General features: G+C 41.0%; 1 protein-coding gene across 5 annotated transcripts in view; it reads left to right on the top strand.

The window, feature by feature from the left end:
- The window catches only part of TNRC6B (trinucleotide repeat containing adaptor 6B), a 126,213-nt gene extending 114,965 nt beyond the window's left edge, over window positions 1-11,248 (top strand). For all 5 annotated transcript variants that reach the window (XM_063133561.1, XM_063133566.1, XM_063133564.1 and 2 more), the window contains 2 exons: window positions 6,297-6,436; window positions 10,427-11,248. In XM_063133561.1, coding sequence (XP_062989631.1) covers window positions 6,297-6,436; window positions 10,427-10,814 — 528 coding nt within the window. In that variant the 3' untranslated portion in view covers window positions 10,815-11,248. The remainder of the gene's footprint in view (window positions 1-6,296; window positions 6,437-10,426) is intronic.
- The last annotated feature ends 11,441 nt before the right edge of the window (window positions 11,249-22,689 follow it).

Consider the following 22,689-nt stretch of genomic DNA (forward strand, 5'->3'; position numbering starts at 1 on the left):
CAGACGGGCACTCTCTTTGTCTCCTTTGTCTTGGAGAAACGCACATAGTAGAAACTTGCCACCACTGCCAGGCTTTTTCTAAGCAAACTAGACGCCACCGCTCAGACCGCTTAAAAGCACAACTTTGGAAACAAACTCTCCAACCCGTAAACATGGCGTCCCCTACGACCTCGATACCGAAAGCTTCGACATCGACCGTCACATCGATACCGACAACAATTCCACCGCCACCTTCGACTTCGCGAACTCTTACGGTATCGACAGCAAAGAAACTCTCCAAGAAAGCAAAGAAAGCCAAATCCCCGCCAGAGCCTCACCCAAAGAAACAAAAGAAATCATCACAATCACGCAGACTGGTAGCCGTGTCTCAATTACCACCAACGGCAGAGAGTTCAAACCTGGCCAAACGCCCGACCATTGAACTTCTCTCTACCACGTCTGAAGGCGAGATAAGGGAACCTCTGTCCCCGGCAGAACCCTCTCCGCCATCTCCTGTCTCTCAACAGGACACTCGAGCAGAGGCAATACCGCCTTCTCGACACCATGGGCACCAACGTTCACCAACTCGACATCCCTCTAACAGAGAACCACCTCGCTCAGATGACCTCGTACCCGTACAGCGGAACCATGACTGGTACTATCATGATCGATACTCTCCTAGATCGACATCTCACCAACACTCCCCGCCACATTACAGGGAGCATTACAACCGGTACTACCGTGCATCGCACCGCAGCCGATCCAGATCCCCTCACGATTGGGATAGATACTCCGATTACTACTACACACACCGGGACTACTCTCCCCACTATAGGAGAGAAAGATACCGTGATCCATACCCGGATACACACCATCAACAACGCTACGTTCAAGAAGTAGAACAGGAGGCACAACTTCCCCCTGTTCCGCCACGCTCAACCTCGCTATTGGTTTCCTCCCAACGGCTTCCTCTGCTTCCGGCGACTACAACACCAAGACCCATACTTCAACCTCCTATTGAGGACTATGACTCCGATGCCTCCTCAGCATCCACTTCCCCCCCGTCGATGCCATCACCAGACGACGCAGTGGGAACCAAAGACCACCCATCTCCATCAGAAGAAATGGGGTCTTTCGCTGAACAAATCCTCCACATGGCTACAGCATTAGGAGTCGACGCTCAACAGCAGCAAGAACAAATTCAGGACCCATTTTTCGATGCAATATACCCGGAATCAGCAACCCCAGTGGAGATTCCTTTCTCACCCATCTTACTTCAAACAATAAAGCAAACCTGGACCTCGCCTTCAACAATGACTCCTACATCACGTAAGTTAGAGTCTATGTATAAAGTCCAAACCAAAGATGTGGAATTTTTATTCTCCCATCCAAAACCAAACTCTATCATTGTGGAATCCTCCCACTCTAGATCCCAAAAGACACATACTGCCCCAGTAGACAAGGAGGGACGACGCTTAGACTTCATGGGACGTCGCGCTTACTCAGCAGCAGCTCTTGGTCTCAGAGTTACCAACTACCAAGCATTGATGTCCCGCTATCAACTATTCTTGTGGGATAAAATCGGATCGCTTTGCGATTACTTACCTGAAGACCAACGAGAACTCGCCCGCGCATTCCATGCCCAAGCGTCCCGATTATCTAAACTCCAGACCAACTCCACTCGACACCAGGCAGACTGTTACTCTAAACTAATGACTGGCTCTATTGCTTTACGCCGCCACGCATGGCTTCGTTCAGCCACTCTTACTCCAGAGACTCGCTCCCGCATCGAAGATCTCCCCTTCGATGCCGAGGGACTCTTCAACTCCAAAACCGATGAACAACTCGATACTGTTCAAAAAGCACGTAACACCGCAAAAAGAATGGGCTTAACCCCTTCTCAACAGCAACACCAGCCTCAAAGACCAAGACGCTGGCTTCGACCTCAACAACAATACACCCAAAGACCTACCTTTGACAGACTACCAAGGTCTCAACCTTTTCAACAGTTTCAAAAGAAACCAGCCAACTCATCATCCAAATTCCGTACCCAAAAGAAAACGGATACCTTCACCAAACGTCGCCTTTGACGCCATGCCTCCCCAATCTCACAACTTCCAAGATCGCCTTGCCTCTTACTTCCACACATGGGAAAACATTACTTCAGATTCATGGGTCTTAAACATCATCCTTACAGGATACCGCATAGAATTCGACTCCATCCCACCAATCGGCATCGTAAAACGCACCACTCCATCACAACCACTGTTAGAAGAGACCCGCACTCTACTACACAAAGGTGCAATCGAAAAAGTCCCTCACCACCTTCGCGCAAACGGATTCTTCTCTCGGTACTTCACAGTACCCAAAAGGGATGGGGGTCTTCGACCCATTTTGGATTTAAGAGGCATCAACAAATTCATTCGTCCCAAGAAATTCAAAATGATCACCCTGCAATCCATCCTCCCACTTCTAAGAAAAACCGCTTGGTTTGCAGTAATAGACCTCAAAGATGCATACTTTCATATTGCCATCAACAAATCCTTCCGCCACTTTCTACGTTTCAGCATAGGAGACAACGTCTACCAATTTCGGGTGCTCCCGTTCGGCCTATCGACAGCCCCGAGAGTTTTTACCAAATGCATGGCCGTAGTATGTGCACACCTCCGTCTACAAGGCATCGAGGTATACCCTTACCTCGACGATTGGTTGATCGTATCGGACTCCAAAACCGACCTCCACAACAGCATATCATACACTCTCACCCTCCTCAACAACCTGGGTCTCTGTATCAACCAAGAAAAGTCGGTTCTACAACCAACCCAATCGGTACAGTTCATAGGAGCCTATCTCCACGCACCTACGGCCAGAGCATATCTCCCTCGAGACCGAGCGCGCCTCCTCACGCACAAAGCACTTCACGTGATGTCCGCTCCACGCTCCTCTGCCCATGCCATTCAACAACTTTTAGGCCACATGGCTTCCACTGTAGCCGTAGTCGAATGGGCCAGATTCCATATGAGACCACTACAACTATGGTTCATTCTTCACTACAACAAAGACTGCGATGCAAGACGTGTATTTCTCACTGTCCCTCACGACATCGTTCGCTCCCTACGCTGGTGGACCATCATAAACCACCTCCTAAAGGGCATTCCTTTCCAGCAGCCACCGCCTTCGAGAGTCCTCACAACCGATGCCTCCACCATAGGTTGGGGAGCCCACTGCGGCAATCTTCAAATCCAAGGCCGCTGGTCCTCACAAGACTCAAAACAACACATCAATTTCCTCGAACTTCAAGCCGTCAAAAAGGCCTTACTGGCCTTCGAGAACCATCTATCTCACCAACATGTTCAGATTGTTACAGACAACACTACAGTTCTCTGGCATATCAACAAGGAAGGAGGCACTCGCTCTCCCAACCTCGTCAACCTCACTCTCCGCCTCCTCGAATGGACGATCCCTCGAGGTATTCGCCTTACCGCTCTTCATATCGCAGGATCAAACAACGACCTGGCAGACACATTAAGCCGTCAGTTCCATCTCCAACACGAATGGAATCTCGCACAACCTGTATTAAACACCCTCTTTCGCACCTGGGGCCAACCTTCCATCGACCTCTTTGCCTCAGAGGAAAACAGCGTATGCCCTGCATACTGCTCCAGAGCAGGAATAGGTACCAATTCTATGGGAGACGCCTTTCTCCACACCTGGCAAGGCACCCTCTTCTATATATTTCCGCCATTTCCACTACTCCACAAAGTAGTCACCAAGATCATCCTAGACAACACAGACTGCATCCTCATCGCCCCTCGTTGGCCCAGACAAGCCTGGTTCTCTCCTCTCCTCAAAGCAGCGAGGGGAATATTCTACCCTCTACCACCAACAACAGACCTGCTGTCATGCAACAGAGGCCTCATCCATCACCCGGATATACAGACCCTCCATCTAACAGCATGGAGAATCCACCCTTAGAGACTACTATATCCTCAACAAATTTTTCACCACAAATAAGGACCATCCTATCTGCAGCCATAAAGCCATCAACCACAAAGTCATACCAAAGAAAATGGGACTACTTTACCCAATTCGCACAACGCAACTCTTTTCAACCAAACACCTGCTCTATTCAACACATCCTAGGCTTCTTACATCACCTATATGACAAAGGTCTAAAATATACTTCTATCAGAGTATACCTAGCGGCTCTCTCCACATTCAGAGGAGAAATTAACAACAGGACTCTTTTCTCTACACCCATAATAAAACGGTTCATGAAGGGGCTAAAGAACCTCATTCCGCCCATCAAACCAATAACTCCAAGTTGGAGCCTCTCTGTAGTCCTCAACATACTCACTGCAAAACCTTTCGAACCTCTTGCAACAGCTCCTTTACATCTCTTAACATGGAAAACAGCCTTTCTAACAGCAATATCATCTGGAAGAAGGGCTAGCGAACTCTGTGCTTTGCGCATCGACCCTCCCTTCACTATCTTTCACAAAGATAAAGTGGTTCTCCGACCAGATCTAACCTTCCTTCCCAAGGTGGTTACTGATTTCCACATTAATCAGCCTATAGTGTTACCCACCTTTTTTCCTTCTCCATCTTCGGATTTAGAAAGGAGACTTCACTGTCTAGACGTACGTCGCGCCCTAGCATTTTACAAAGAAAGGACACAACAATTTAGAAAATCACAGAGACTCTTTATTTGTTATGGTGGAAAAGAGAAAGGTCAAAATGTCTCCATACAACGCTTCTCAGCTTGGATAACACATACCATCAAACTTGCATACCAATTATCTAAGCTCGAGCTCCCACATGGGGTCAAAGCTCATTCCACTCGAAGCCTAGCCACATCCACAGCATTCGCCAAGGGAATCCCTCTAATCGACATCTGCAAGGCTGCTACGTGGTCCCGACCACTGACTTTTGCCAGACACTACAACGTTGATACCAGGTCTCGCAATGACTCTTCTTTCGGCAGAGCAGTCCTCTCAGCAGTTCTACAATGACACCGACCCTCCACCGGTAAGTCATAGCTTGGTACTCGCCCATAGTGTGATGCACAGAGACCACGAAGAAGAAGAACAGGTTGCTTACCTGTAACCATGGTTCTTCGAGTGGTCATCTGTGCAGTCACACAACCCACCCACCATCCCCTCTTCGGTGTCTCTGATGCAGAAGAGGCCTGCCTTTCTCTCGGTTCATAACATGTCGCAAAGGAACTGAGGGTAAGGCGAGAACGCGCGGGACATGCGCAATGGATGGTGGGGGAGGGGTTCCCGCCTAAATAACGTTTTTTCTCAGCTACAAACCTTTCCGAGGTACAGGCTCGGCGCAAGCGCAGAGCCCATAGTGTGACTGCACAGATGACCACTCGAAGAACCATGGTTACAGGTAAGCAACCTGTTCTTTCCCTTTCCCATGGTTTCCCATTTACAGTCCACCCACCCAATCAGCCAGGATTTCTTGGCTGATAAGCATGCTCAACCCTTATTGGGTTGTTTTTTGGTACTTCTGCAAAGCTTGGTATTCCCCAAGCCTGCTTGAACCTTCCCTCTTGTACATGCGTGATGCCATAAACAGCCAGACGGTATTCCATGTCTGCTGAGCAGTCTCAGTCCTCACTGAACTGCTTTTAGGCGTTGTTACCCCTTGGTTTTTTCCTACGTATTTTGTACTTCTGTGAACTTTGGAGTTCTCCTGAGCATGCAAATCCCTTGTTCTGGTGCTTAGGTGGTGCCCAAGGAGCGGCACTTGGTGAATTGAGGTTTCTGGTGGTGGCGGTGATGCTGATGCTGACATTCTGTTGTTACTATTCATTTCTTAAGCAGAATAACATTATCATGCTGTTCTTCAAGGCTGGGAATGAGATTGTTCATAATGCTGTAATCATAACTATTGTCTGAGAACAGACTGTATCTTGTCCAAGAGAAGAGAGTTTACCCTGGAGCAGCTCCCTGTTTTTACAGAACAGTCAGGCTTTATATCATGAACCAAACTGTATGTGTGGGTTTGGCTAACAAATAAAAGTTAGGAGAAGAAAAACTGATACTGGGTTCTGAAAGAGAGTAATTACTCACAGTGGGTTGTTGATGTTTAACTTGCACAAAATCAACAGGATAGCTAAAAGGCCTCAGACATGTTGCTTGCCAATCTTAGGGTTCAAATTATCTATTTTGTGGCATTTACAGTCCATTGCCTGACATTATTTCTTTACATATTAATCATGCCTTTTCAAGTAAATCTATAAGATGAAAAATCTCTGATCTTTTCTTTGAATAAACCTGTTGTTTGTGTTTCCTGTTCTTCCCAAGATTGATGGGTCAACTTTGAGGACCATCTGCATGCAGCATGGTCCACTGCTGACATTCCATCTGAACCTGACCCAAGGCACCGCCCTTATCCGATACAGCACCAAGCAGGAGGCAGCCAAGGCCCAGACTGCACTGCACATGTGAGTTATACCAACAGCTTTCTTCAGACCTTCACAGACTCATTTTACCAGTAGATACAAGCCCTGTATGTGTGTTTTGTCTGCTCAGTGCCCAGTATAACTGACATATTTATACTGAGTAGTTCCTTTTGTTTTGTGGTGATTGATGGAACTGAGCACATGTTCTAACAGTAGCAGAACTATGCTTTTAAAATTGGAGCATGGGCAGAGAGATGGTTGGAACCCACTGACAAGTCAATGTTCTGTTTACATCTTTCCAAAATGTATTGCTCCAGACAAGCATTAAACTTCAGTCTTTGAAGCTAATCAGTTTCATTTTAAAACTAAACCAGAAGTCATGAAGGAATGCTGAGGCTTAATTACTTTTCATACACAGAGGCTTTCTTCTCATCAGCATTTTTTTCACTGTTGTGGAGTCACCTTCTTCCGCATAGGATGTATTATATTGCTTTGGGGCTTTTCACATTAACATGTTTTATCTGTGTGCTTTTATAGTGTTTTGATTTTGTTCTATTGTGGTGGGTCTCCTAAGGATCTGGACCTGTGCTATTTAGCATTGATAAATAATTGGTTCAGCTACATTTAGAATTCTGATAGCCCCATCTGAAAAGGGTTTCATAGAGCTGAAAAAGGTAAAGAAAGCGGCAACCAAATGTTTAAAGGGTTAGAACAAATTCTTTGTGCGAAAAAGCTAAAAAAACAACACCCCACAACAATGGGGGGGGGGCTAGGGTAGAAAAAGGTGACTAAGCTGGGACATGATTGGGGTTTATAAAAATTACAATTTTAAGGAGGTGGATGGAAATCTCCCCACCCACCCCATAATACTAGAACTTGGAGTTACAGATAAGACAATATGTCACACACTATATAATTTTGAAAGTGACTACTACAAGATGTGATGGTAGCTGATTTAGATGGGTTTAACTGGGAATATCTGAGGATAAGTCAATGTGGGGAAGGACTGTTGCCTTCATACCCTGCTGATGGTCTTCCCCAAAGGATTGGCTGGCTACATTAGGCAAATCTTTTATTTGATCGAACAGGGCTCATTCTGTGTTCTTACGCATTACTTACGCATTACCTAGAAGTGAAGAAAGTAGGGGAGTATTCCGTTATCTGATTGAACCGTTCTGAACTCTAGGCAAAGTCCATTTTTAGGCAAACTGTCCAGTTGTTAGACAAACTGAAAAAGCAAATAACTGATCTTTCTCTAATGATTAAAGTTTTTATAAAAGCTAAACTAATGTTCTCTACAAAAGCTTTTGAAAGCTTTCAGTTAAGTTAAACTCCTTTAATGTAAATTAATTTTTAACTAGAATCTCAAAAGCATTTTCAGTCAGTATTCTATATAAGGTAAGTCACTTGCCTGTTTCCAATAATATTTCAGTTCAATTTTCTGGTTTAGATATGCTTTAGAGAGATTAGGACTGAAGAGATGTAATTAGTCTGGGATTTGATTTAGTCCTAATTGAGATATAATTGCGAAGCATGGTTTGTCATTACGACGACAAGCCACAGCAAGCCTCAGGTTCAGTAATCCTGTATGCTCCAGTTGCTGAGGAACATGTGTGGGAGATGCTGTTGCACCGTGTCCCGCTTGTGGGTCCCTGGTCAACAGTTGAGTGCTGAACTAGATGGACCCTTGGTCTGATCCAGCATGGCCCTTCTTATGTTCACATGCTCCCCCTTCTCTGTTCATGAGGAGAGGAAATATAAAGCTTTCAGTCATAGTTTGGAACAAACTGCAGTTTTCATTTGTCTGAATATGGAGAATTCTGGTTTGTATAAAATAACTTGCCCCAATGTGGGTTCTTTTGGACTACAACTCCCAGTGGTCAGAGATTATGGGAATTATGGTCTGAAACATCTGGAGGGAACCAGATTTGGAAAGGCTAGTTTTAAATTAGTTAAGAAATGAGGATATCAGACTGCTTTGAAGTGGGAGGAGAGAGGAACGCTTAAGCCCGAGACTTGCAGTAGTGCATTACTGTCACAACAAACCACAGAGTTACTGAGGACTTGTCAGTTTTTAGAACTATCTGTACGCTCTTTAAATTTTGGGGGAGATGTTCATTTCTCCTTAATTCTTGCTTCATCTGTATAGTGAAGAGTTACCAACATAGTTATACCTTCGTTAGGGATCATTTAACAATCCAAAGTGCCCCTTGCATGAACGAAAGGTTTTACACACACACACCACACACACACACACACAGACAGTCAATTCCACAAAGAGCAGCTACAGCCCCTTGTGCTGCATGGCATACTATTCCATAGGGCTCCCTGACCCTCAAGAGCAGCTTTTCTGGAACATAAGGAGCTGCAGCAGGAAGTGGAGGTATGGGAGTTCTGTTGAACAAATATATTAGTTCTTTACATTCAAGCATAAGTCTTTAACTTGAAGATGACTTTTATTTGAGAATTTTACTTTGATTAAAATGAGTTAAATCTTCATGTTGAGTATACACTATTTTAATGTCATTTTTATCTCTTTATTTGTAAAGGTAACAAGTCTCAATCTACTTATTTGTCACATATGCATATGTTTATCAGCCATAATTTTAATAACTTGAGAAAGACATTTTGTTAACCCCAAATGGTGGGTGATATATTCTCCACAAGTAGTACTAGTCTAGTTGATGATTGTGATACTTTTCTCTGACCCCATTTTCCAAACTGGTATAGTGTTTGCTAGATACCATGACAAGATCCTATGTTGCTTATTCCCACCACCACCACCACTTATTTCAGTTATATTAAAAAAGTGTGTGTTTGGGGAAACTACTACAACCAAGCATAGCAAAAAAGCATTTCCATTCACAATAACATTTTGCAACACGAATTAATGAAGGATTTTACACTTCTGTTTTAAATAGATATATATTAATATAAGCAGTCCATATATCTAAACAAGTATTCACACAAGATTGGTGACTAGGATATACATTCAAATGCAGCAAGAGCAGTAATATCTTCAGACCATTAAATGATAGATGTTAGGTGTTTATGTTTCCAAGCGTGAACGGCAAGATCTCTCAGAATCTACTTTTCCTGTCCATCTGTTAGTGGTAACAGCCACTAACACCACCACCCCCATTATGGGAAAATTGTTTAAAAATACATGCACATCTGTAATTACAGATTTTCCAGTAACAAAAATTATGCGAGTAATAACTTCTCAGCACAAAAAAGTCACCAGGGGGCACACCTACATCATCATAATGGCATTGTCCATAATACATCTTTAGATGTGTTGATTATTACGTTGTTTTTATACTGTGGTTTTTATGTTTCTGATGGTTTTTAAATTTTGTATACTTTTTAATGTTTACTGTTTAAAATTTTTGTAAACTGCCCAGAGAGCTTCGGCTATGGGTCGGTATATAAATGTAACAAATAAATAAATAAATAGGATGCAGACATGTCCCTGTGCTCACCTGAAAGGGGACTAACCTTTTGCAAGCATTCTATGTGAATACATGCAAAACATTCATGGCTGCTTGATGTTTCCATTTATTTATTTATTGCACTTCTATACTTCCCAATAGCCAAAGCTCTCTGGGCAGTTCACAAAAATTTAAAACACCGAATACAATTAAAGGTATAAAACAACCACAGTATAAAAAACACAATATAAAAGCATAAGCAGGATAAAACTGAGCAGCAGTGCAGAAATTTATACAGATTTAAACCAGCAAACTTAAAAGACTAAAATAATAAACTGTTAAAATACTGGGAAAATAAAATCTTCACCTGACGTCGAAAAGAGTTTAACATAGGTGCCAGGCAAACCTCTCTAGGGAACTCATTCCACAGCCAGGGTGCAACAGCAGAGAAGGCCCTCCTCCTGGTAGCCACACTGATTTTCCCTATTAATTTATATGGGGGGGGTATGCATTGTTCAGAACTGAATTTTCTTCATGTTTCTTGGTTTGCTTTTTTTGTTGTTGTTGACTTCTTTTTCTCTTCACTCTCGCCCCTTTGTAGGTGCGTTTTGGGAAACACTACCATCCTGGCTGAGTTTGCCACAGACGAGGAGGTTAGTCGCTTTCTGGCACAAGCTCAGCCTCCTACACCTGCAGCAACACCCAGCGCACCTGCAGCAGGCTGGCAGTCTCTAGAGACAGGACAGAATCAGACAGATCCAGTTGGACCTGCTTTGAATCTTTTTGGTGGGTCAACAGGGCTTGGCCAGTGGAGCAGCGGTGGTGGCAGCAGCAGTGGGGGTGACCTTGCTGGTGCTTCATTATGGGGCCCCCCAAATTATTCTTCAAGCTTATGGGGGGTTCAAAGTGTAGAAGATCCCCACAGGATGGGAAGCCCTGCTCCCTTACTACCTGGAGACCTTCTAGGCGGAGGGTCGGATTCAATCTGAACTTAAAACTTTCAACTCTGACCTCGTGACCTTTTTTGGAATAGCAGCAGCACTAACTTGACCTTTTCTTTTTTTTCAACTTGCAATAAATACATTTTAAAAGGAAAAAAGAAAATGGAGAGAGAAAAAAGGTGGGTCATTGACAGGACTGTCTGAGCACATAGTTGCCTCCCTTATAACTTCAGTTTTTTCGTTTGGAATATGAATCCAAAAAGAGAACATATCACTCTTGAAATACTTGAATCATGAACGCCAACTTAGAAAGACAATGTGAAGCAAGTACACATACCATTTAAATCTAAACACAAAAAATTAAAAAAATTAGTTTCTAGTTTTTCACTTTTTCATGTTATACGGAAGTTGTTGCTAAGAAACATATATACTGAAAAATAGCTTTTTAACTTTGTTTGCACTGGGTGTGTTTCCGTCCTTAGGTCTACTATGTTGGGATGGGGTGGGGTTCAAAAGAATTGGGGGTGGGGTGGGAGGGAAAAACTTGACGGAGCCTCACTTTAAAAAACAAAAAAGGAAAAAAAAACTTTGTGATTGGCTGGTTGATATATACCAGTACGTTCTGGCACATGTAACTGCCCATGTGTGTGTGTGTTTCTGTGCGAATATGTATGTGTGCGTGTGTGTCTGTGTGTGTGAGTGAGTGAGTGTGAGAGAGAGAGAGAGCGTGCGTGTGCATTTCTGTCTTGGAAAGCTGCATTGCTCTGGGTCAGCAACCTATCTGGCTAGACTCTTAAACTAAATAATGATGGTGCCTGTGACTGATGCAAAATCAAATAGACCTGTATTAAAATCTGTTTGTTGGTGGTATTTTTATTTTAACAGGGTATTCAGTGCAGTATAGATCTTGTTCTGACCCTGTCATAGAGCAAAACACTGCCATATCCTAAGGATTTGGTGAGATGGGTGCCAGTGTGGGAGTTTAGGGTTTGGGGTGGGTGGGATTCTGTGTTGTCTAGAAGTATATGTGTCTCTAATGAGACATTTTGAGTGAACCCAAGCTTATTTTTTAATGACAAGGCCTTTCACCTTCCGAGGACACCAGAGGGAAAAGGGCATCACATTTCTTTGTGACAAAGACCTAAGTAATGGTTGAAGCTTCTGCAGTCCTTAAGAACGGAGTCTTGTATCTGTTTCTCAAGTCTATATATGAAGATTATTTTCCAAAAGTCCACCAAAAATTCAGGCCTAACTGTATTTTCTTAAGTGATATGCTGTTTGTGACAAAACTAAAATGTCAGTAGTTTGCTGGCCTGTCTCGTATTGTAAAAGCACATGCAGCAACTTCTGTTCTCCTTTTCTCCATGGTGAGCGTTACCTGTGCCAGGCCTAGGTGTATTACAGCACCAGACCATCACTGACAGAAACGTTTACTTACGAATGTTCTTAAACCAGTGTGTACTTTAAGCATTTTTTTCTCTGTGTATTTTCCTGTGTATGTCTTGCTTAGGTTTTGCTTAGGCAGGCATACAACTAGCAAAGACTTCTTTCATTTATAAAGTATTGCACCTTTATTATTTTTACTTTTCCCTGTACTGTTGCTTTTTATTGTTGGTATTTAAAGAAAGGTTGTATGGTGTTGTTGTTTTGTTTTTTTAAACAACAGTGTAGTAGTAGTCTGGGCAGGATAGGGGGGACCTGTCATTTATTCAGAAGATAGCCAGTGTGTGCACTGGGAACAGAATTGTTTGTTGTGAAGAAAGCTGTAGCAAACATTGCCTTTACACAAAGCAGTTTTGGGTGGGTGGACAGAGAAGATAAGAACCGGGAGGGAGATGGAGGCATTCTTCTTTAAAGTGTTAGAACTTAGCTCTGGCTTTTCACTAGCTCTACATTATACTGAATAACAAAGTGCTGCAATATTCTGTACCAGCAATTACCTACATACTCTGGCACTTGGAAGTAGCAGATCATATTGTATGGGATCATAACAGAAGAGTCTTTCTCCTTCAGCAGTGTCATTGAAAAATACCTGGTATATAAGCATTGATAGCAAAATTAAAGCAAAAACTAAATAAGGGGATTGCTGCATTTATATCTGCCTGTTGTTTTGACGTGAAGTAAGTCTGGTGGTAAACCATAGACAGGTGTTGTGCATTTAAACTTCAGAATCTGCAGCATATGTGGACCTTTTTAGTGTTTTCCCTGTTTTCTCTCATTCTATCTCGTATGTTGAAGCAGAATGGTTTTCACCCATATTCCTGCCAGTTAGGTTTCCATTACAGCCTCTACACATGCCTGCTCCTTAAACAGTTGTATTTGTCTCTGGGGCCTCAGTTTTGAAAAAAATGCAAGATAAACTATAGATAAAGCCCTGAGCTGGGAGAACATCAGAATGCAGCACCTCATGTCCCAGAAAACAGCTGTGTGCTTAAATATGTGACTTGATGCACAAGCTGATTCACTACTGTGTTACCACTCTCTCCCAACCTGCCCTATGGTCCCTTTGCCTGCACTTTGGATTTGTTGAGTTCATTATGATACTACGGTGAAAGCCGGGTGCTAGAGCCCCTCTTGTTTACAAGACATAATGAGGGATATGAAATATTTTAAAAAATTAAAAGCTAAAATGTTCTTCCATCACAAGCTTAAAGGGAAAAAATTAAAAGTTATAAAAAAAAAGACCAAAAAGTGCGTGTGCGTATATATATAAGATGAAGACTAACTCTGGGAGCATTTAACAGTGTTTTTGTGTTTAACATTTATTTTCCTGCTTTAAATTTGCAAGCATTCTCAGGAATTCTAGGGTAGGAAGCCAGTTTTTGAAGGTGGTTTATTTAACCTTTACCTTATCCTAGATAGATGGCTATTACTTTCGTAAACTTTTACAAGTTCCTGAATCTTCAAAAAGTTAAAGTTTTTTTCTTTACAAAAAGCAAAAAAAGAAAAAAGAAAAACAAAACCTAACAAATATAAACTCCAATTGTCAGAACTGGGGATCAAATTTTTTTAACAGTGCAAATTGATTATAAAAGAATTCTCAACAGCAGCAACAAAAATTCATTGTATTCTTAAAAGTCCAAGTTGTGAGAAGATTTATACTTGTAGAGCTTAGTCTCAAGTCGGAGTGTGTGTGCAGTTGAATGGGGGAGAAGGTTGCGTATGAATGAAAATAATCATTTCACAGTGAACATAATCTTTCTCCAAGCACCTTTTTTAAAAAAAAGAAAAAGAAAAAGAAAAAAATATAAAATATATTTGGTTTGATTAAATAAGTCAACCATAGTTAAAAGGAATTGCTGGGCGTTTAGGATGGTGCTTTTTGCAACTGCTTTTGAATTGACAGACTGCTTCAGAAAAGCAGTATCTTGATTGAGCCCCAGTAATGGAGCAGTTTTAACTTGTATTAGTTTTAAAAAGAGCAAATGAGAATGAGGAGTGACTATTGAAGAATTCAGTGAAGTGTACATTGGAGAAAAAAATGTTTTGGTTGATTTTAATCATTATTTTGAAGATTTTGATATTTGCTTCTTTTTTTCATTGCTCAGTCAGAGATGTGTAAATTAGAAATGTTGGGATGTTGTGGGGGAGGTAAGATACATTAGCTGTTGCTGCCAGACATCAGGACTCCCATCCTTGAGAACCGGTTGCTGAAACTATGTTCAGGGATGGCTAGCTCCTAGCTTCCAACACAGAGAGAGAAGGACTTAATTTGCTTGAAGCTTTTTAGGTAGAATGGAATCACAAACCGCTTTAGTGCCTTTGTAATATACCCATGCATCCTGCAAAAGGACATAAGCAGTCCAGTCACTCCCAAGGAAATAAATTAATCAGTTTTTCTAAATTAAAACTATTGTTCTGAGCATGCCAGACAAGAAGCCTTAAAGGCCTCTTATGCAAAGAGTTACATATAAAGTAACATACATGTACAAGTGTTCCTTGGAAAACCTAAGGCAATCTCATGCATTATTATTTTCCTGTTTTGAGATACTCTTCATATAGGAAAATATTTGTTGACCAGAATTTGTGAAGTGTCCCCACCAACACCACTATCCCAGTTACTTGTTTGGTGTGCTGATAAGTAAAAAAAAAAAAAAGTGGAGGGGGGAACTGCACAGTGCACTTCACACATTGCTGCACTCATATTTTCATTTACTAATGCTGTCTCAGTGTAGGGAAATAGTAAAGTGTGAAATAGCTTGATGTTCTGTGACATCAGTTGCCATCTGTAACTGTGTGTTGTGTTTCTCAAGTGCATCAACTGAATACTTTGTTTGATCGGCCTGTGAGAGGATTTTTTCTTTTTTCTCTTTGAAAGGAAGCTATTTATTTGAATGTTTTGTGAGAGACATTGATTTATTGGCTGATAGACTCCCAGAAATATTTTTTTTAGTAAAAAATACATAAAACAAAACAAAAAATAACCTATGCTTGTTTCTTTACAAGAATCTTGGCTGACAACTGCTGAAAAGAGTATATTTAAAGCATCCTTTACCTATCAGCATTTCAATCTATGCATACTGAAGTTGTCACATTTCTTTTAAGAAGTCAACTAAAATAACAAAACCTTAGCAACCTTAATGTCTGACTTGTTTAGTTGCCCCTTTGGGGGCCATAGCAATGCAGGTTTCCAGTCACCATTTCTGTTTTAATCTGACATGTTCTATCTGGTCTGAGAGAGTCATATTTTTGGGAACCATAAGCTCCAAACTATATCAACATTTTATTTTCTCAAGAGGACAGACTGACTTGCCTGATCCAAATGAGAAATAGAATTCTGCATAAGGCGACAAGCAGTGTTTGCAGTGAGTAGCTTCATATAGCTTCGACTTTCAAGAAGGAATCTGAAAACCACAGTGGACAGGGACATCTTCATGTGTGTTCTACACAAAAAGGCAAAAATAGCATGGGGTGTTGGAGACCTATTAGAATCACCAGTACATCCTTCGCTCCTTGAAGCCACGTGTCAAATTATTCCTGTTCTCATAAAATAAGTCTTGCTTCCACCAAGGAAGGGAGATACAGCCTGTATCAATATTGTAATTGTAAATGCACATGCCCATCTTAAAATTCAATCCTTAATTTCTTATATATCCTCACCCTGTTTAAAATATAGCCTAGATGAACCTATATCATCTGGTTCAGAATTAGATTTAGATGGATTTGGTGTTCCTCTTCTCTCTTGTTCTAACAGCTTTCCTATAACAATACTGTGACTTTATTTCTGGAAACCCGCTTAATATGGTAAGCTCCTAGCTCGGGAAAAGTTGTATTCTTTCCCAGCACACCTATATAAATTGGGTGCTGTGAGCTTTTTCCATAGGCCTTGACTTCTTTTTATCAAGGAAGACTTAAAGCGCCTGTTTCTTCTCTGTTATTTGCCCAGAAACATGACTGTTCATCTTGAGCCATTTCTACACCTGCCTTTTTTCCAGGTATCGTCCCAGGATCATCCCTGTGCATGCAGATGACACACAGGGGATCCTGGGAGTAGGCAGGGATGATCCCTCCATTTTCCTGGGATAATCCTTAGGTGTAGAAAGGGCCTTGGTTGCAGTAGCCACGTCAAAGATTAGAAACAAATTTACTACCGTAAATTAGGACATCTTTTTCCCAAACTTACTGTTAAAAGTTTTTTATATAAATTAGTGAATGTAAACAGGCAGACATTTCTAGTTTGATTTTAATTGCAGTCCTTTGAACTGGCAAATGTGAGAAGTATTGACTCTTCTTTGAAGCCAGCATTCTCTGAATTCTCTCCTCCACTGCCTTGATGAATTTTACTGTGTCTCTTCTATTTATACCTTTCATTGGTTATCAAAACAGTACTGTACAAACCATACACTATTATTATTAATAGTTTATAGTAATGGGTGGCTGAGATATTCTGTTCTCGCCTGAAAAGATTCCACTTAGCTGGGCTGTATTTCTCCTTCATCTAAATATGCAACAACAAAAACACTCTGGATACAATATAAATGCTACCCAAAATGCAGTTAAAATTATGCATGCTGAAATTAATACATGCTCTCAGGAACATGCATTGATTTGAATCATAATAGTTGAAGGAACATGTATAGAATCTATAATACTGGTTTTCCATTTTTCCCCAAAAAAATTAACCGTTCATATCAATGCTGATTATTCTCTATGGTAATGATATGGGAAGCGATATATAGATATGTGGCTTGATAGTATGTTAAACCTTGCAGTTGCCATATACAAGATTTAGACAACTAAGTCCTAATATTGCTGTCTCATCTGTGCTCCAGGAATGCTCTCCAGAATTTCCTAGTGCAGCAATCCATCTCAAAGGTTTAAACCTTCTCCAATAAAGTATTGCAAAAATACAGTACCTTTCAATCTGATCCAGGCAATTTGGCCAGGCAATTTTTAATCTGTTATGAACCTGCAAAGTTGTAAGAAAATGTTCTGTAGTGCACGTAAGGCTGAGTGGACTGAAATAGATTTTGTTTTGAAAGTGAGAACTTCAGAATATTGTGAAAACATATACAAGCAGTAGCCAATTAAAAGGATTATTTCTCCTCCCATGCTACAAAGGGCAACAAATTTCTAACCAGATCTTATGATTGGCAGGCCTCCTAAAATGTCAGACCAACATGTGCCCTTCATATGTTCTCCCAGCCAAGTAGGGATGCTGCTCTGACGGGAAAAACCCATAAGATCAACGTTGACCACATGGTTAAATTGTTTAAACATAATTCCCAGCTAGCTAGGATCCTCTAACAGATAACACACCTCCTACATGGCTGGGAGAATCTTTAACAGGCACTATTGAGACATAACCAATTCTGTGATATATGCAACAGTGTCAACATACCTGCTTCTTGAGATGGTTTGTGCAGTATGGCATATATTTGGAAATCTCTCAAAGAAAAGGGCCATAGAAGGATCAAAAGAACCAACCTCAACTAAAAGCCAATTTCCACTTCATATACTTGGTAGTTGTGTCAGCTAAAGTTAAATCCTTGTATACTTTTTTGTAATTTTTAGCCATAGAGTTGGGATGTGTTTTTACTTGCGCCCAACAACCATCCATTTTAATACAAACCAGTGCACTCCAGGTTATTGAAGGTAAAGCATTGTGCTTGGCAAGCTGTGGATATATTTTTACACATTATTGGCTGTGTGTGGAACAGAAGAAAATAGGGATATGGGAAGATGTCTCATAGATAAACAACATAGATGGGCAGAGTTTTATCAAGAAGTGTTTTTAAGCGCTTAGTGCCTCATCTTAGGTATTCGTGTACCAATTAATGCATTCAAATAATTAAATTCCAAATTTCTTACCATGTTTTAACCTGAAAAAAAACCAAATGGGTGTTTTTTGTTTAAGAAAATGCAACGTTTCGCTGAATCTTTCTTATAAAGATTGCTTTGCTTTCTGGATAATATTTTTGTGGCATGGTTGTGAATATCAAGTGCTTTTCTTCTCCTTCCTTATCCCAGCCAGATTGGCTCGCCCTCCTTTTATAAAAAGTGCTGAGTGCTTTTGGGTGGGAGGGGAATAAAGGAAATAAAAGGGAGCCAAGGTAGAGCAGCCTTACTTTAGGGAGTAGCCTTACAACAGAGCTTTATAGTGAGGGTGTGCTGTATTCCAAATTGTGTAAGCCAAAAATGAAAAAAAAAATCATTTATGCAAAAAGAGGTGTTAACTTCTTAAAGAAATATGTACCTTCTGAAGGTAGAGTAGGGTCTCACGAAGTGATACATTGTGATGCTTCTTGCTGGGTCAGTAGGTATGGGATCTGGGATATAAGCGCTTAACATTCCCTTGTGGGGGTTTTTTCCGGGGGCGGGGTCGTTTTGTTTTTGGTTTGTTTTCATTTTAAACAAGCAGTAAGTTAAATGTGGTATCTCTGAATGTGCCTTTGTGAGTATGTGCTGTCAGTTCAAGAAGACTACTTGGGCTTGACAGGGGGAGATGATGGTCAGTTTATTCTCTCTAAAGGTCAATTGCAAAGATTCCAGCCTGCTGGTACATTTTGACAAACAGTGTCTTTTGGGGCTGGTCTCTAAGCTGCACAATACGCAGTCATGTGTGGCAGATGCATCCAGGTGTGGATGGGTTGTATTTCACATAAGTTGACTTTATTTAGGCTAGCTCTCAGTTGCTGGTTGAATTTGTATCTGTATTATGTATCTATTACATTTGTGTATGTGGCTTGCTTTAACCTTTTTTTTTTTTAAGCACTGGAAAACTGAAACGCAGTGATGTTTGAGATACATTTATGCATGTAGAAAAGGTATTTTGTAGCTTCTGCCAGTCGTGGATGTAGGCACACTTTTGCCCTCTCTGTCAGTGTCCTGATGATAGAAAAGAACTCTACCCTATAACTTCTAGCACACTTAATGTTGCCATTTAAATGAACAGGGTATTACACAAGAAAATAAGATGTTTTTGAAATGGTGAGAAAGAAGTGTTGTGTTGTTTGTTTTTTAAAAAATCTAATTCTTTGTTTCTTTGAAGCTGTTTGTACCTAAACATGGGAATCTGCAGTGTCTCCTTTTATTTGTTCTTTCATATATATTCCACCTCTTCTTCTTCTCCCCACCTCAAAAGCAAGGTGTACAAAATTAAGAGCTGCTGTAGCACCTCTCAGCTCCCTTCCCAAATGAAAGCTGTAGCAGGCTCTCTTCAGCTCCATTCAGGAAGACAAAAGGAGGAGAGATGCTGCAGCTTTCTTTGCTTCGCTCTCATTCCTCTCTAATGGCCTTGAAATGTATTATTATGCAAATGTGAATTTTGATACTGAACTTTAAGAAGAGGTTGTTTCTTTTTCAAACAAAAAAAAGGTCCCATACGTGGTCATCATTGCTTCTTTATCTTGTAAGTGAATTGTAAACTATGCATTCAGTAAGAGATGGTTTGGGGGAGGAAGAGAGAACCCTGCTAAACTGTTGAAACTGTTTCTGTGTCCATTGAATTCACACATTGGTGTAGGACAGAAGAGGTTGATGTCATCATGGACGGATTACTTTTGATTGCCACGCAAATATTTTTGGTGTGTGTGTGTGTGTGTGTGTGTGTGTGTGTGTGTGTGTTAAAAATTGGTTTCAGAAATAAGTAACTTCTGCCTGTTCCACAGGACTATGCATTCTAAGCATTCTTGCAGTGTTAGACCAGGGTCAGCAGCATGACATGAAACAAACATCCCTATTTTCCTCCAGAAGAGAACTTACCACCACCACCACCACCTCTCCATCCTCCTTTCAACCTCAGGAAATGGCACATCAAGCACTGTTTTTAAGGGTTTACTCTACTTGTTCTCCACTACAACTGCCCTTATTCCTCAGGGGAGTTGCAATGTGGCTTCACCCCTCTTGCATTTCTGAAACTTTTGTCCTAAAATTTTCTACAAATTCCCATCACAGATGCAACTTTAATAGCAATACCAACCAGGAATTGCTGTAGAACATATACTGTATTGGCATTGTTTAATTCCTTATCTTCTAATGCTGATCAGAACTGGTCAAGGAAGACTTAAATATGCTAGTAACCATCTGTGACTTGTCAGGGCTAATGCTACCACTAATAAAATAGAGGTGAATGATAGCAGTGATGAAAGGAGAAAGTTATATGGAAGGCCTTCTAGGTCTAGCAGTCATTTTCACTGACAGGAAGCTGCTGTAAAAAGCAACACATTTCACATGCTTCCCTCCCAGAATGTAGAGGCTGCTTCCTGTGTCAATGGAGGTTTGTTGCCTTGACTGTGTCTCCCTTGGGTGTTTGTGAACTATGGTGTTTGCCTTGGTTCACTGTGGCATTATCTTGGATGCAGTATCATAGCCAAGAGATTCTCCTACCTGTAATTCAGTGTTTTTCATGCAGCATTTTTTTGTAGGTGTTCACAGTACTGTAATGAATAATAGACTTGATCACTCATTCTCACATGCATACTTGCCTTGCTGATGTGATCTTATCAGGATTCTACTCTAGTAGATGCCTTTTTTAAATAAAAAAAAAGGTTCCAGCTCTTCGTCACAACATACCTCGTGGTGCATATTTACCATTAGTATAACCAGCGTTTTGGAAAGCTTATATTCTCTTTCATACTTCATGAGATTATACTCTTCTTTAACTTCAGTGGTTTGAAGACTGGGTTGAGAGGCTGAAACTCCTGAGTTCTAATCCTGGCCTTTACTCTTCCCTCTTTTTGCCTTGGGCAAGAGTAATTTAACCTCTGCCTCAGTTTCCCCATCTGTAAAATGGGGATAATAATACTTACCTACCTCACAGGGGTTTTGTGAGGATTGACTAAAGGTTTTTGCGAAGTGCTTCACAGAAAAAAGTACTTTTTTCTTAAGTATTATTATATGGAGGTGTACCTAGGAGGATACCTCCTTTCCCATACTGTTCTATAGAGAATGGGAGAGGAATCTCCGTAATTCTTTACTTTTTAAGCCATCAGATACTCTAAACTACTTTTAACTATTAGGAAGGAGTTAGAGCTAAAGTGTTCACATATTATTATCTTATTCCCCCTTACGTCAGTCACCCTCTTTTGATAGAAATGCCAATCTTTAACAGGTACATTTTAAAGAAGAAAGTACACTTCCTCTTAAGTTGGAGTATATAAGATTTGCCATCTCTTACATGTCTTATTTCCTCCTGCTTTTATTTAGACATGGACTTTTAGTTAGATTCACCGTATAATTGAAGAGCATATCTTCCTGCTATTGGGAAGAGAAGGAGACATCACTGTGCAGTTTGCATGAGGTCTGTAAAATGACAAGAAAGTTTCTGCTTAAACATGGGGGCACTATCCCAGCTTCCTTGCCTGATTGATAAACATATGCTGCCTCATTCTCGATTTCGCACAAGCCATTGTATGCCAATACAGCATGTTTGTTAATAAAAGCTGCTTGTGAATATGCCTTACAGCTTCCCAAAATCTTTGGGAGGTGGAATAGAAGAAGAGGTTTGGCGTAAATTCCACAGTTGTCAGGGAGTCTTTGCTACTTTCTCCCTTTTCTGATCATAATCTCACTCTTGAATCTTAGACGTGCATCTCAGGAATGTGCATTTTGAGCCCAGGATTTTGGATTTGGATCTTGGAACACCTAAGATGCAGTTCCATTCTGCATTTGAAATCTCCATATTGGACACTCCCCTGATCTTTTCCATTCTTTACTCCCCAAGGAGCAACTCTGTCCACTTATGTATGCTCACTCTAGATTCCACTTTCCACCAGTCTGGAAAAAATGAAGTACAAAACTCGTAACAAAATAAACACAGCAGCTTTATAATGCTAATAATTATGCACTGTTCCCTTTGGGAAAGACTTTTAATGTTTTAAAGTGAAAGACAACAATATTTTGTGGAGGGAGGGACAAGGACAGCAGTGGGATCAGGAGTTCAGAACTACTTTAGCTTCCACTATTTAGAGACTTGATATGCTGCTTTAATTTAGAGCTCCTATGGGGCTATGTTTACAAAGAACTGATCAGGAAACTGACCAATGGTGGATATCCAACTTCGTGAATTTTGCTTCATTTCTGGTGAGCAAGCCATGTAGTGGAAAACGTCTTAACAGGAAATGAAAGAAGTTAACTCCATCTAGCCTTATTTGTGAAGCAAACAATCCTTTATGTCCAAAACATCTGGATTAGAAAAGGCAGCTTTTCTACTTTGCACATGAATAGCTAATTCGAAGGTACAGCTGAAATGTTATTGCCTGAAACACTGTCCCTTCATCACACAGGCATAATAGAGGATACATGCGTTGAGGCTCTTTGCAAAGATACCTATTAGTATTTTTCCTTATACTTGAAATAACGTACCCATCTCCATTTGTCTGTTGGGCATCCAAGCTGTGCGGGAGAGTGGAAAATAGGAAAAGGCACAATATCTTTTCATACTAGAATTTACTCTTAATTTCCCCCAAATATCACCTTAATT

The sequence above is a fragment of the Elgaria multicarinata genome, chromosome 9 (assembly GCF_023053635.1).
Source record: "Elgaria multicarinata webbii isolate HBS135686 ecotype San Diego chromosome 9, rElgMul1.1.pri, whole genome shotgun sequence".
NCBI lineage: Eukaryota > Metazoa > Chordata > Lepidosauria > Squamata > Anguidae > Elgaria > Elgaria multicarinata.